We start from the raw sequence: 15132 nt of genomic DNA on the forward strand, positions 1-15132 counted from the left end.
GTTTATTTTAACCTCGCACACAGATTCGATAGAAAATCTCTTAAGTAAAAGTAATTTGAACTGAGACGCTTTTATGTCTCTGCTTTTATTTTGAAGTAAGCATGGATAAAACGGACGTACGGTACTGTCAACTACAAGCTTGATGTGACTCCAAAGTAGCCCGCCTCCTCTGTCCGTCGCCCCCTGGCGGTCAGACAGAACAACAGCAGCACTGATTTGACAGATAACAATAACAAAGTGAATCCAGCTGCAGTGATGTAACATTTGGCGCCCCCTCGTGGTACAAACTTGGCACTGCTCTGACGCTTTTCAAGCCGAATACTCACTCACACTTTTTTATTTTTTATTTTGTTACAGCTTTCTTCAACATTTTATACGTACGATTCTTACTCTGAGTAAAATATCCATCATGTGAATAGACCTGCATGTTTCTATGAGATAAATAGTTATAACTTGATATAGTTTTCTAAAAACCTCATCTGGACCTCAATAACATTTTGTAAATGTTGAAATCTCCTTTGGAATTTCAGAAAGTTATTTGGTGCACACCTCAAGTTTGAAAACGATCCTATATTTAAATGGTTACAACAGACCAATTTGATCAGACTGCAAGTCTGTTGCACATGCGTCGATCCTCCCTCTCCCATTCCACACGGATCTGTGCCTGTGTCATCTTCAAAGCATTAGGACCCAATTAAAAAGTTTTGGGGTTAAGTTTTGCCTGGACCAGCTGTCAGATTCCTGTGGGTATGACTCACTGAACTGAATCAGATTGCCTACATGGACTTCGTACTATGGAGCTTACTATGGGGGGCAAGGACTGTACCAGTGCACTATATGAATATGCATATTTTTGTGCGTGTGTGGGGGGTGTTACACAACAAAACCACAACTTCAAGATAGCTAAGTTTGAAAAAGTAGTAAGTAAAAACTTTAATTGCTAATTAAAGAAAACTATATGATAGAAAGTTAAGAAAATAAAAGCAGATTTCTCGTGTATCTCATATTAAAATATCCGCCATGTAAAAATATCCTTAGTGAGTGTTGTTCCTGCTGAAGGGTGTGTCTCTGTAATGTTTGTGTGCGCAGTAAAAGAGGAGGTCTTTTCAGGCAAACCGACTCCCCACCCTTCTGCACGGCGCTGCCAACCTACCTCATCCGCAGGAAGACTTCTGTAAATCTACATTATATCACTTACAGAGACCGTACATCGCTTTATGAGGACTTTTCTGCGACTTATTTTCCGAACTGCACTGCGGAAATATCTTTGAAATCACACAGGACTTCCCTGCTGCTTGAAACAAGAAGTGCCAACCACAGGAATCGGTCCGTGTGTGTGTGAGTGTGTCTCCACTGCTGCCTCATTGCACAGTTTACTATCTGTCTGGAGCTCTACGGGCCAAGAGTTTTCATTCTCCGTTCAACATGTTTCAAGTCGTAAGGAAGCTGTTTTTTACGGACTGCCATTGTGCTGATGATGCGTCGAATGTGTACGAGGAGCTGTTCGCCAGACTGGACACCAACAAGGATGGAAAAGTGGATGTGTCCGAGCTGAAGGCAGGCCTGGCTGCGATGGGCATCAAAGCTGGGAAGGGAGCAGCAGAGGTATAGCCAAAAAGCAAAACAGTACATATACAGACCTTATAGAGAGAGAAAGTTGTCAGAAATACTAAAGGTAGCTACTACTGCATTCCTAAAGAAGCTGGACAGGCTGCGAGTTTTCAGTGTTTACTATAGAAAATCCCAACACTAAATTACAGGCCTCACAAGGAGAAGTACATTTACTTAAGTGGGTAAAGACTTGAGATGCATAGTCCTTTATATGTTTTATTACAGAACTGCAGCAACGGTTATATTTCATCATCAGTTAATCTGTTCGTGATCTTTTTAGCTGATTGATTAATATGTAGGAAATAGTTTTAAAAGGATAAAGATGACGTATACAAAGGTCTGGTTTTGTTTAACCAGCAGTCCAAAACGTTAGATATGTGAAGATGTTAGGCGATATTTGGGTTATTTTGATATAAAGCAGAGAAAAGCAGTTCGGCTAAAAATTGGAACCACTAAATATTTGAAATTTTGCCTGATAAAATGAGGTAGATGATAGATTTATTATCAGGATTGTTATTTATAATACAGCTAATTGCTAATTGCTACAAGCATGTCACGATCTTCATCAACAGATGGAGATCATAGAATTGTAGATATTATTTCTTTCCGTGCACTTCAAAAGACTTCTCCTCAGTGAGTTGGGTTAAAAGCTTCAGGTTAATATTAGTTTTTGACTTTGCAAGCAGCAAAAACAAACTCATCAAATTTATTATTATTTTATTTACATGATATTATTTGACTCACATGATCTTTGATGCTAGTTTTAGCCTGTTATCTTTAATATGTTTCCAAATTCACTTTCTCTAACGTTGGGTATTCTCATGTTGCTGTAATATTTTGCATGCCTGACTTATACTGAGCGGGATGATGCAAAAGTAGTGTTTGCCCCTCCCTTATTATCAACACTGATGTGCCCTCGAGCAAGGTACTTAACCCATTAACTGCTCTGGCATGTCTGCTCAGTGTTCAATAAAACAGATGGTGGTTGTTCCAGGCAGCAAACTCTAGTCCTCCTCCAGTTGATTAGATGATTATTTTTAGAAATTGTTTAGGAAGGAGAGAGGCCGCTACTACAATGGACATATTTTTATCTAAAAATACTCATGTTGAACCCATCATGAGCGAGTTTTAGAGCCTTAATTCCTGCGTAGTCTCTGACACATATTTCCCCAACAGCAACACATCACCTGGAGCACACATTTAACAATCTGGCTTCTCCTGAGATCTGGTTTCTCTACATAACAGCTGACTCAGGCTGGTAAAAGAGAGGCGAACGTAAAGGAAGTGTGCAGCAGAATATCTGAAACTGTTTCAAAGTTCAAACATAAGGTGTAGATGAGCTGTTATTGTGTGCTGTGACTTTAAGAGGACAGTCCCACCTGTGCTGATCAAATAATCTTACATTCCTCACGCTCATCAGTGAGACTCATGACTTTATGAGTCAGGAAAAAGGTTCAGGAGAGGTCGCTGCTGTGTGTGTGACAGGGTGTTGTAAATCATGTGCTTTCGCAATATATTGTAATGATAGGGCCAAATGAGGCTGACTCAAAAGCAGTTTTACCATAAGTGTTAATGTTAAGTGGAATAATTCCACACTGCACATTTAGTTTTGTCTTAGAATAATTGATTGATTGATATTGGCAGGTAATATAATCCCAATTTTCCCCGTGCATGCATTCATTTTAATGTGGATTGCACCCGTCCACATGGCTCCTCTCTTGATCACTGAAACTGATTAGACACTGATCTTGAATCAGCTCATTTTCTGCAACATTCTGCACCTAAAGTGTAGTAAAGCAACTGAATGAGATTTGTTTGATCTAAGTTGGTCCCCTTTACAAACGAGGATAGCCTTTGGTTACATAGCACTTTACAATTTAATGAAATGATGAAATTCCAGAGGAAATTAATTGAACTCTGAAAGGGTAAAATTAATGAGATCATTAAAAGAACTGTACAAATTAAGTGAGTTGAGATGAAGTACAAAGGCATTTCTCTTTGATATACTGCCACCTACTTGCACAGTCATGCGCCTGATGTAGGACTTAGTTCACTTATCAGCAGAAGTAGCCAATAGATCCTGCTGCTCTCTATGTTGGGAGGCACAGACTTGATCATATTCTGTGTTTTCTTTAGAAAATAGTATCCGCTGGAGACCAAGACAAAGACGACCGGCTCGACTTTGGCGAGTTCTCCAAGTATCTAAAGGAACACGAGAAGAAGTTAAAGCTGACCTTCAAGAGCCTGGACAAAAACAATGATGGTATGGTGTTTTAAGTTATTTTATCTTCAGGTTTATGATTTAACAATGTTTCAAACTGTTTTAAAGTTAAAAATGTACCTAAAAAGTGAAAATAAAAGATGAGCGTTTTACTTTAGTGGTGATGATCTAATGTGGAAGAAAATGTTCTCCCTCTGCATGTTAGAAACGTCAGGACGCCTTTGCTTTGTGCTCCACAGGCAGAGTCGACCCGCTGGAGATAAAGCAGGCTCTAGCTGATCTTGGACTGGACATCAGCAAAGATGGGGCGTCAAAGATCCTTCAAAGGTAACTGCCTATTATGTACCCAATTTAGTCAGGCCACTCTACAGTGCCTGGTGTGCTTTAAATAGTTGAGGGTTATTTCCTGGGACATGGTCATGGATATGTTCTGTTCCTTGTGTTTATGTGACGCAAGGAAAACAGAAACTAAAAGTCAGTGTAAGAAGTTGAAGGTGGGGACCAATGTGAGGGACTGATAGGCAGTTCAGTCTGTTTTTGACTGGGAGGGGTTCTGATAGCACAAGATAAAGTGATGGAGGGATGACTGGCAGAGTGAGTGAGAGTTTTCGGCCATTAAACAAAGTGTTTTTGTGTTACCTTGATGCCTGTGGTTGCAAATCATGTAAAATAAAAGACAGCAAAAACTGTAATATTAACCTTAGTGAAAATCATTGCTCTCATCACAAAGAGCAATCATTTATTACTCTTTTCTCCACCATACTTTTAATTTAAAAAAGTGAATATATAAAAAAAAAAACAGCAGCTCAGTTTTTTTTTATCTTCACGTAGTAATGAGAAAGAACAACTACAAAAGCAGACATAGAGGAGGAGAGATCCATCCATCCATTATCTATACCGCTTACCTGTTTAGGGTCGCGGGAGGGCTGGGGCTTATCCCAGCTGTCATTGGGCGAGAGGCGGGATACACCCTGGACTGATCACCAGTCAATCACAGGGCTGACACAAGCCCCTTAAACACCGCCATTCCAAGGCCTGATTATTATGCAAATGCGTGCAATGTAAAATGCACGGGGACGGAGTGAAGTCGGTCTGCCTCTGAGTCGGCATCGGAGGTAGTAACAGAGGCGTAACAGAGGCGAAACGGCATCTGTGTAAACAGCGGAGCCGGCAGGGCAGAACAGCACCGTGCACACAAACTCCACGCAGAAAGGCCCACTATGTCCGAACCGGGATTCAAACCAGGAACCTTCTCGCTGTGCAGCAACAGCGCTAACTCCTGCACCAACGTGCATCCTGGAGGAGAGATCATTGTTAGATTTTATTCTTCTAACATAAATGTATTTATTACTATATGTTTCATTTCTCTGATTATCTTATTTCAGTTGCAATGTTGCAAGGGACCCTCAGCTATGATTAACACACACACCCTGCTGTGCATGAAAGTTTAGGGTTTAGGGGAGGATTATTCACTTTAGTGGAGCAGCTCCAGACTGTAGCTTATGGAGTTAATTACATAAGTTTGCTTCCCTGCTTTCACTCTGTGTTCACTAATGCTGATAAAAATAGATTATTATCTACTGTACCCTTTAATGATGAATGTATCCTTATTCAATTTGACCAAACTGGGACATTGCAACGTGTCTTAACAGGCGATGTTTATATGTTTGGTGTATTGTTGTTGTTAATTAGCTTTCATCAGTCTTTCTGGCTAGCAGCCGAGTTATTCAGGGCTAGCTCAATTAAACCGATATAACAGGTTTATGCAGTGTTCTCTGCAGGGAGTTCAGTGTTTGCATGAACAAAGTTAGAAGCAGCAGATGAGCAGGAGAAAACCTGACACTGAAACTTAGAAAGAGAAGTGAAGCAGGATGTGACTGTGACTATGAATCAGACAGATTTGTTATAAAACCACCGAGAGTGATCGACGAGTGAGTCAGCCCGGCGATTTTACACTGAGGAAGGAAATGAGTTAAAGATGAGCATTAAGGAGAAGTGGGCAGGGATTGGTTAAAGAAGAGATTAGAGGAGAGGAGGAGGAGACTAATGTGTTTCAAAATAAAAGTCATTTTTGTTCGCTAATTTTATTCTGAAGTTGGTCTTGATGTAAAACATTTTACTGCTTTAATTTGGGTTGCTTTGCATGACTTCTGTCTTCATCACCTGTCACCTAACGCTTGTTTGCATTCTCCCTCACCTCCCCTCTATCTGTTACCATTAGGCCTGTGTCTCTCTCTTCTCTTCTCTTCTCTTCCTCTCTCTTCATGTTCTCTCTCTTCATGTTCTCTCTCTTTGAGTCTCTCTATTTCTGTCTCTATCTTTCCCTTCTCTCTGTCTCTCTTCTCTTTTCTTCTAACTCTAGCTTCTAGCTCTAGCTGCCTTTCTACCCCTCTCTCTCTTCTCTCCCTCTCATTCTATCTTCTCCCTGTCACTTGCTTTCAGTCTCTCTCTCTCTCTCTCTCTCTCTCTCTCCCACTCTGACTGATCACAACTCAGGACAAGCTTAATTGTTCTGGAAAGTGAATGGGATTTGGAACAGAGTCAGCACTGTCTTTAATCCGGTAGATAGCGTTCTGCTAGAGGGCTCGATCGTATGACCTTTTGTTAACAGGATAATTCCTGACCTTTACTTTAATAAATACAATGTCAATAATTTAGAGAATACATACATTAGTTCCTTATTATTATTATTATTATTATTCTCATGTTTTATACCTGTCCCAATCAATTACAGTATTTTCTAAACCTTTGGTTAGATGTTACTGGCCGGTCTCAATGTTTTAAGGATTCAGACAATAAAGCAACTGTTAGAAAATTGCTAATTTTGTGCTGTTGTCTAAGTAACATCCTAAACATGTGATCACAGAATCCCCAGTTTAGATGCAGCTTTGTTTTTTCAATCCAACATCTGCATCCTCTTTTCCTCCCAGTTCTCTTCTGTGTTTAATAAAAATATCAAGAAGTACTACATTTAGTAAAATACTCATAATTCCTGTTGTTGGATATTCCAGATTTACTCTCCAGCCATATTTATTGGGGTTTGCATGTGTTGCTTCCAAGTCACCAGTTGTCGTCTCTTAAAACTTAAAGACATGATAAAGTCAGTTTGATGCAAATCCTACAGAAGTCATTTCTATCCCATGTGAGCCACAAAGAGAGCCTGCAGAATTAATTGGATGTCAATGAAATTATTAATGTATTCTGTGTATCTGTGCTGTACAGTATCGATGTGGACGGCACCATGACTGTGGACTGGAATGAATGGAGGGAGCACTTCCTGTTTAACCCCGCCACCGACCTGCAGGGCATCATCCGCTACTGGAAGCACTCCACGGTAAGGACACATGGGGCGTGACGCAGTAACTACACTGTGTGTGTCCTTATCATTTATTTTAGTGAGACAGCAAACTGTTCTGTTGCAGAGCAGAATAATAGACATTTCTAACCAATGAAGGAGCAAAGAATAATCAAGGTTAGGCAGGACGTATCTGAACTGATTTTGAGACTGGAAAAGCAGCCACTTAGCTCCGCCTACCCTCTCTGGCAGACCAACCCCTGCTGGCTGACGCCACAGACACCCAGTCTGTAATAATGCAAATACAAAGGCTTTCATCAGTGGGCCATAGGCTCAATCACTATTGTGTTACCTTATTCAGCGATAGATTTAGCCTTTTTTTCGGTCTGACGAGGTTACCATGAATGGATGGTGCTGGTGAATGGGCTTTTCTTTTGTGTCCTGTGTAAAAGACAGCAGCATTTTTTTTCACCCCGAGGGCTAAGCCATTTCGCAATTAAATTCTGAACAAACAGAAGCGTAATTTCAGCCAGACAAAGGATTTCACAATTTTCGTTTTGATTTTGGTGCCAAGGCCAGTTTGAGCATGTCGGTGTTTATGCTCTCACAAAGAGACGTTAATCACTTGTTAGAAGATTCATTTAATTTAATTACAAGAAACATGGAGGCAAAACCAGGCGCCCTGAGTGTCCTTTAACTGTCCCAGACGTCACTCTAAGAACCAAGAGCACCAAAGGGGAAAGTTGTGAAAGAGCGTTGTTGGCTGGTGTTGGATTTGGACCCAGGGTTTGGCAGCAGATCAGTACCTCTACGTCAACAGATTAGACTCATTTTCAGGGAAGAGGTGAGAAAGAGTGAGATAAGAGCGGTTTGGATCTACTGATTATGCTCTCTGTAGTCAGTAAAATAGATAAAACTGGTTAATTAAAGAATGTAGAAACGGGAGCAATTCCTGGGTTAAAAAAACGTTGGTTTTTGAGTTTGTTGTGACAATTACAGAAGTTTTTTTGCAGTCGGTTAGCCAAAAAAAGAAAATCCGAATCCTAATTTTTTCATTTAAATGTAATGTTTAGATTAATTTGGCTGTGTAGAAGTATTCTGTTTACTTGTGCTATGGTTGCATGTTAGAGACACAGCCAGTTCCAGTCAATGGCTAATCTCTGACGTTTGCTTTTGTTCACTGGCACAGCCACAAATAAACCTGTGGCTGCTAATCTGTGGCAGAGATAAGCTAATTTCAGTCTGACCTGACAATCTGACCTGAGGGAGGATTAGCTCGTCAGTGGGATTGGGACCGTTCACTGGAGAGAGGAAGTGCGTCCAGAACAGGACGGGACGGGACAGGAGAGGACAGGAGAGAGGGAGCTGACATCAGGCGTCAGTGGTCACATCTATGGCAGTGAGAATTTCCCTCCATCTCCAGGATTCACGCAGATGGTTGCTGGCGTTTATTCCCTCAGGCTGGACTGAATCTGCAGGCCCCTCAACGTCTGACCGGGCCCTTCATTAGAATCGTGTAAAGTACTGATCAGTCTGAGAATTAGAGTTTAGAGCGGCGCTCGTGGGAGGATATCGAGCCTGATCAGCAGCTTTTTTCATACGCTTGAGATGGCCATGGCTCTGCTGCAGCTCCAGCAGCAGCAGCAACAGCAGAAAAGCTGGTTTTTCATCGACTTTGAGGATGATGGGGCGATCTATGAGGTGGAGGTGGACTTGGTAGGTCTGAGTCTCAGAGTGTTTATGGAGAAGAACCTGGTTGATGCATCAGAATGCTAATTTTGGTATCGGCATATACAATCTGTCGGCTCATAAAATACAGTAATAGTTGTACAGAATTGCAAACGATACAGTATACTTAAGGTAAATGATGTTGCCATAACTATGTTGCCATTATGTGAGGTAAATGTCCCACATAATTCTTTGTTGTTGTAAAAACTATGTTCCCAATATGTGTTATGTTAAAAATGGTATTAGCTTATTTACAGTAATTGAACTTTTAAACCCCCATCTTGCCCTCAGAGACCCCTTATTGAGTGGGCTCTACTGTTATTACAAGAGTAATACAGTCCAAATGTAAAGTCAACTTGTCCATGTTGCCTCAAAATGTTGTTCAAGTGTTGCACTTTCATTTGTGGTTAAGACTCAAGTTTGTTAGTCTGTGCACTAGACGCAATGTTACTATGAATCATTGATATCGAGACAAGCCTTCGTGCTACAGGTTGTTTTCCCCATACAAACGTTCGTTAAATTGAATTCTGCTTTAATTTAATTGCTACTGTTGCAGAGTGTTGCTAATTTTATGTCCCTGTAACAACTGGTTTTATAAATTGCCGTGTAATGATGTAATTAATCTCCCAGCATGGAGCTGCAGTTATGTAAGATTTCGAATGAGGACGTGACGTTTGTCCGGCCCTGCCAGGCATTAAGTTCAAGGTGAAGCTGTGATTCATCTGGAGCTGTGTGGTTACTTATAATGGATCTTAAAATAGGCATCAATTGGTCTTAAATTCCATTTAAACATCGATTAATTTAAAAGTAAAGTGTCTCACAGATGAATCTGGGTAAGTTGGCACTTTGATGAACTATTTAACTTTCTTTTAGCTCCTTGTTAATGTAAAGTAAACCTAGTGTTTAAAATATATCTCCGGCTGTCATTAAATGAGATTGTGTTGTGTGCAGGTGCTGGACATTGGGGACAGCCTCGCCATCCCAGACGAGTTCACAGAGGAGGAGAAGACGACCGGTATGTGGTGGAAGCAGCTGTCAGCGGGGGCCATGGCGGGCGCTGTGTCCCGCACAGGAACCGCCCCGCTGGACAGGATGAAGGTGTTCATGCAGGTGAGTCAAAACATACTTTTTAAACAACTTTTATTGGTTGTCTGTCATCTCTGCCCGACTGTCTCTCTAAATCACATTAAATAAGTTATTTGGAAGTGAAGTACAAAAGTGCACTCAGGAGGCCTCCCGTTCCCCTGCCAAAGAAAAAAGAGTTATATGACATTTAATGGTCCCTTAAATATTGGGTCTATATTATTAAATAGTATTTAATGTTTATTTGTATAGGGACGAGTGTGAAGCAAGTAAACCGATGCCACAAACTACAGCATTTATAGCCTTGGCTAATTTACAATGCCCGTCACTGCAACTACTAGAGGTTGTTGAGCATACAGACATAAATATGCAAAATTATGCAGGTCAAGGTAATTAAACACATCGCTTTTTTTCTTAGCGGATAATGGAGCCAACGAGTGAGCTTACTCTAACTTTCTGCACATGTGCAGAAATGTTTGGACAGGGTGAACATATCGGTAGCGACACATGGTATATTGAACGGTCCAGCAGAAAGATCAGCTATCGACAGGCAGATGCATTCACACACAAGACCAAACACATGATCCCCTTCAGGCTTACACCTGGCAGAGACGATGGTATTCTGGTTGTGTTTTTGGTCATAGTGGTCATAAAACTTCATCAGAGTATTGAGAATAGAAAAGTCCCACATTTGATAATGCTTGTGTTTTAAATTCAAAAAAGTACAGGAGTAAAATAGAATTTAAAACTCTCCCAGTATATAATGCAGCAAAAGTGTAAATGATTCTCTTTTTTTAAATGCACAGGTGCATGCCTCTAAGAGCAACCAGATCAGCCTGGTTGGAGGCTTTAAGCAAATGCTGAAAGAAGGAGGCATCGCGTCTCTGTGGAGAGGAAACGGAATCAACGTACTGAAGATTGCACCAGAGACGGCCATTAAATTTATGGCCTATGAGCAGGTAAACCCATTTCACCTTCTTTCACCAGAGTACAGAATACATCTCAGGCTCTGTGCTACAATAATGGAAACCATGTATCAGTCAGCAGCCTGTCATTGTTAAATGAAAGAAAGATCATATTATTGATTTTTAGTTATTTTAATAATTACATCCCGAGCTGCACATTCATTCGAAGTTGATTAGTAGTGGCACAAACAGTTCTTGAGTTTTCATGAATGGTTCTTTGTCCCTGTGGTCCATCAGTATAAGAAGCTGCTGTCCAGTGAACCCGGGAAGGTGAAGACCCACGAGAGGTTCATGGCTGGATCGCTGGCTGGAGCCACAGCACAAACTGCAATCTACCCCATGGAGGTGAGCTGAAGCGGAGGCGTTTACAGGTGTATCTGTGTTCAGGGTTTGAAACTGACTATTAAGAATGCCATCAAGTTTGAGTGAATATATAATTTCCTGTACATTTCATGATGATAATTATCTCTGGTGTTAGATTTACTTTAAATGTCCTCTGAATATACTATTCATCCTAAAATAAAGAAGTGAATGATTATGTTGAAATGAATGCAGATATCTGAATGTTTAGGTTAAGTTATAAGTTAACATATTTCTTTAATAGTTTAAAACAGTATTAAGACGTCTACATGTATTCGAACCCTAATTCCAGGGCTTATCCACATCTGTATGCATGTATACTGAACAGTTATATTTCAACCAAATATTGTATTTCAATCTTTATGACTATGTTGCACACACTGAGCATATGTACAGACAGTAAGGAAAGAGGATAATAGTAGTTTGAGAAGTTTATTCAGTTATTTTGTGCTGATCCTGCTGCTCAAACCTCAGTTCCATGAATAAATGTTTGGTAAAGTAGTTATGTTAGTTATGTTAGTAGTTATGACAGACTACAACAAAGTGTGAGTAGGAGAGCTGTCTGGTAACGAACAGCCTCACTGATTTCTTGCAGGTGATGAAAACCCGCCTGACACTGAGGAAGACCGGACAGTACTCGGGAATGTCTGACTGTGCCAAGCATATTCTGAAGAAGGAGGGAGTGAAGGCGTTTTACAAGGGCTACGTTCCCAATATTCTGGGCATCATTCCCTACGCTGGCATAGATCTGGCAGTTTATGAGGTAACTGGTTGTAAATCATTCTCATGTAGGAAATGTAGACTACTTCAATCATCATTTCATTAATTATAGAGGTTTTCCCTTTGACATGTTCTGTAGAAGACGCATATTCATTTTGTGAAATATGATTTACTCACCAGAGCTTGAAGAACTTCTGGTTGTCGCGCTACGCCAAAGACACAGCAAACCCCGGGATTCTGGTGCTGCTCGGCTGTGGAACCATATCCAGCACGTGCGGTCAGCTGGCCAGTTACCCTCTGGCTCTGATCCGCACCAGGATGCAGGCTCAAGGTACAGAGAACCAAACCTCATTCAAAATTATGTCAACTTTTTATTTTTTTGCTCTGTGTGCATTTACAAACTACTTCCATGATTTTATCTAAAGATGCAGTAAATAATTTCTAAAACTTTCATATTTAAAAGATTATATTTTTTTTTAATTCAGAGACATACAATGTTCTATTATTGGTAAAAAAAAAAATACCTTCAGTATTTCCTTTACTTGTATTAAAAATATACTAACATTAATTAATCTATGATAGTACATTGTCATAGTTTAAGATGATTTAAAAGGTGATTGAACCAAAGGGAGATTTTTTTTAAGCTTTGTTGCTGAATCTACAATAAATGTGTTACTTAACATTAACATTAATGCATCAATAATTAGAATTTACTAATATAATAATCATCTTTTAAGTAACAAAACAACAAAAATATGTACTTTTACTTTTTAATATTTAATATAGTTTTATCTTTATCTGTAGTTTTATCTATAGTTTTTATCTGGTACCTATACTTTTTTACTAAGGTTAAAAATACTAGTACTTCTTCAACTACTGGTTGCTTTTGAACAAGGCAAGCAGCTGGCTACAATTTTGCCATATCCACTCTTTTTCAGAGTCAGCTGTATTTCTGTAATGCTTACAGCTTGTTTATGCGTCCCCTAAGTGCTCAAATTAGTTATTGCAGTAGTCATCCAAAGGCTCATAAATGTTTTCTGTTGATTTATTTATTTATTTTTTATTAAAAGGGACCATGTACAGTATTAAACATGAATGTTACCATTCCATGAATTTTACCAGAGTTAGCTTTAAGCTAATTTTCATCCGCAGTCCCTTGGCAGGTCAAAATTAAAACATCACATGGGGTAGTAGTGTTGCATGCAGTATGGGTTTAAAGTGGACTCTTTGAAGGCAATGATTGATTCTTCCATGGGGACAAAGATATATGGGAAACTTTTGCCTGCAAGTAATTTCTTAAAGTTAAGCACTGTCTTTTTTTGTTCCCAGCTTCTATCGAGGGCTCAGAGCAGCTTCCCATGAACCTGATGGTGAAGAAGATTGTAGAAAAGGAGGGCTTCTTTGGACTTTACCGTGGCATCCTGCCCAATTTCATGAAGGTCATTCCGGCTGTCAGCATCAGCTACGTGGTGTATGAGTACATGCGGTCTGGCCTGGGTATTCAGAAGTAGACAGCAGGGTGTCTGTGTTTGTCTGAGAGAGTAAAATGATGTGCAGCATTTTTTTTTATTCCAAACTGTCATTATAGAAACTTGTTTACCTGTAGGTCAGCAAAGTCTGGACTCAGACTGCTGCAGATGGATCCATAGTAGAAGTTTTTAACGTGATCGCAGGACTTTGGCTAAACTGTTGAGCCATTATAAAGAAGATATTGTTTACAAAATCCTGCAGCACTCACACAGGGCTAAAAATGATTAATAAGACTTCTACTATGTTTCCAACTGTGTGTGTTGTTTGTCCAACCAACGTTAAAGAATACACCCACAGATTTAAGTACACTGTCAGTCACAGGGCAGAGTTTGGGTCACTCAATGTTAAATTTTATCAACCAAAAAGGGGATTATAAAGAGTTTGAAAACCAAAAGCACTGTTAGAGGTTCATTTTTGTCTTTTGTATAATTGATGATTTGGGTTGAAATGTCATGTTTTTATAAAGGCCATGTTAATAATTGGTCCTGTTATGTCACTGCACCAGAAATATATTTCATGTTGCTCTATTATTTGACCAAGAGGCACCTTATCGAACCAGTACAAGAAGCGGAACACTTTCTGAAGTAGAATAACACTTTATTTTGCTATCTTTAACTCTATCAAAGTAGACAGACAGTGGAAAAGTCACATCATCTAAGAAATACCAGACCAGATACCAGATCTCCAAATATTGTTTAATTCCCCCTTGGGGATGGTGAGCTGTACCAAAAAGAAATCTGAGGGAACTTTGAAGTGCAATACTGTATTTACTCTTCGGTGATTCACATTCTGGTATGTTTGAGGCGTGTGTGTGCTTTTGGAAATGGATTTCACCCCAGATTTGGTCTGGAGGACAGAAGGGTAATGTGCCTTATGTGTTTTTCTCAGATATCTGTAGACGTCTCAACCCTCACATTTTGTCTTGCCTTCTTTCCTGTATTTGGTGAATTAGATGCTGGTGTTTCCGTTAATAAAAACATTTGAATACAAAGTTTCGACATGTTGAGTGTGTTTATTTTCACCTTACACTTGTTGAAATGCATTTGAATTTGAATAATTACATTTAATGTTTGTAATACATGCGTGAAACAACATTTTGAGGGAAGTAATGAGCAAAAAAAAAAAAAGAAAACTTGTTCTGTAAGCTGTCATGTTTTATGACATGTTTAAGTACAAGCCTTGAAAAGAGCCCTGACTGTTGGGCTTTTTGATGGTGTGCTTTTAACCTCTGAGGCTTTAAGTACAGATTACTCCAGTTTAGATCGTACGTCACATCCTTTCCCCTAGTGATGTTTAACACTCCTGTCTTAAGATGTCTGATCCCGGCCACGTCAAAGGAAGCAATAACAGTGGATCTGCTTCTTTGTAGCATTGAGCTTAAGAAAGGACCGAGGTTTTTCACCTTTCTAGTCTCTGCTCAAATCAATATTTAAAAACTCTGTTGATTTCTGACTCATCAGTCAAGTCAAGCAAAAAGAGTAAAGTTATTTACAGCTTCTCAAATGTGCTTCCTTCTGTGGGTTTCTTTATTATAGATCAAACAACCTGATTCCTAAAGAGTTGTGATGCTGATGTAAGTTAGCAGGATGTAATCATTTCTTAATCAATTTTGACAAATA

The 15132-nt window shown here is 39.7% G+C and overlaps 1 protein-coding gene across 2 annotated transcripts; it reads left to right on the forward strand.

The window, feature by feature from the left end:
- The first annotated feature begins 1140 nt into the window (after positions 1–1140).
- LOC138607039 (mitochondrial adenyl nucleotide antiporter SLC25A24-like) lies at positions 1141–14504 on the forward strand. 2 transcript variants are annotated; one of them, XM_069679570.1, is made up of 10 exons: positions 1141–1605; positions 3748–3874; positions 4072–4159; positions 7055–7166; positions 9807–9965; positions 10745–10897; positions 11141–11248; positions 11859–12026; positions 12164–12314; positions 13313–14504. In XM_069679570.1, exons 1-10 carry the CDS (start codon positions 1426–1428, stop codon positions 13492–13494), a joined length of 1428 nt encoding a protein of 475 aa, XP_069535671.1. In that variant the 5' UTR covers positions 1141–1425; the 3' UTR covers positions 13495–14504. The 2 variants fall into 2 exon arrangements, with proteins under 2 accessions (XP_069535671.1, XP_069535672.1); XM_069679571.1 differs by lacking the exon at positions 1141–1605 and having other exon boundaries at positions 3829–3874; positions 4038–4159.
- The last annotated feature ends 628 nt before the right edge of the window (positions 14505–15132 follow it).

The sequence above is a fragment of the Semicossyphus pulcher genome, unplaced genomic scaffold, assembly GCF_022749685.1.
Source record: "Semicossyphus pulcher isolate SPU_LCO1_2020_fin unplaced genomic scaffold, fSemPul1.0.p SCAF_4, whole genome shotgun sequence".
Classification (NCBI taxonomy): Eukaryota; Metazoa; Chordata; class Actinopteri; order Labriformes; family Labridae; genus Semicossyphus; species Semicossyphus pulcher.

Bases quoted from the DNA above. Each gene is read 5' to 3' on its own strand.
- LOC138607039 (XM_069679570.1), top strand. From the start codon at position 1,426: ATGTTTCAAGTCGTAAGGAAGCTGTTTTTTACGGACTGCCATTGTGCT. The intron at 4,160-7,054 runs GTAACTGCCTAT...TGTGCTGTACAG, and splicing joins GCGTCAAAGATCCTTCAAAG to TATCGATGTGGACGGCACCA. The intron at 10,898-11,140 runs GTAAACCCATTT...GTGGTCCATCAG, and splicing joins AATTTATGGCCTATGAGCAG to TATAAGAAGCTGCTGTCCAG.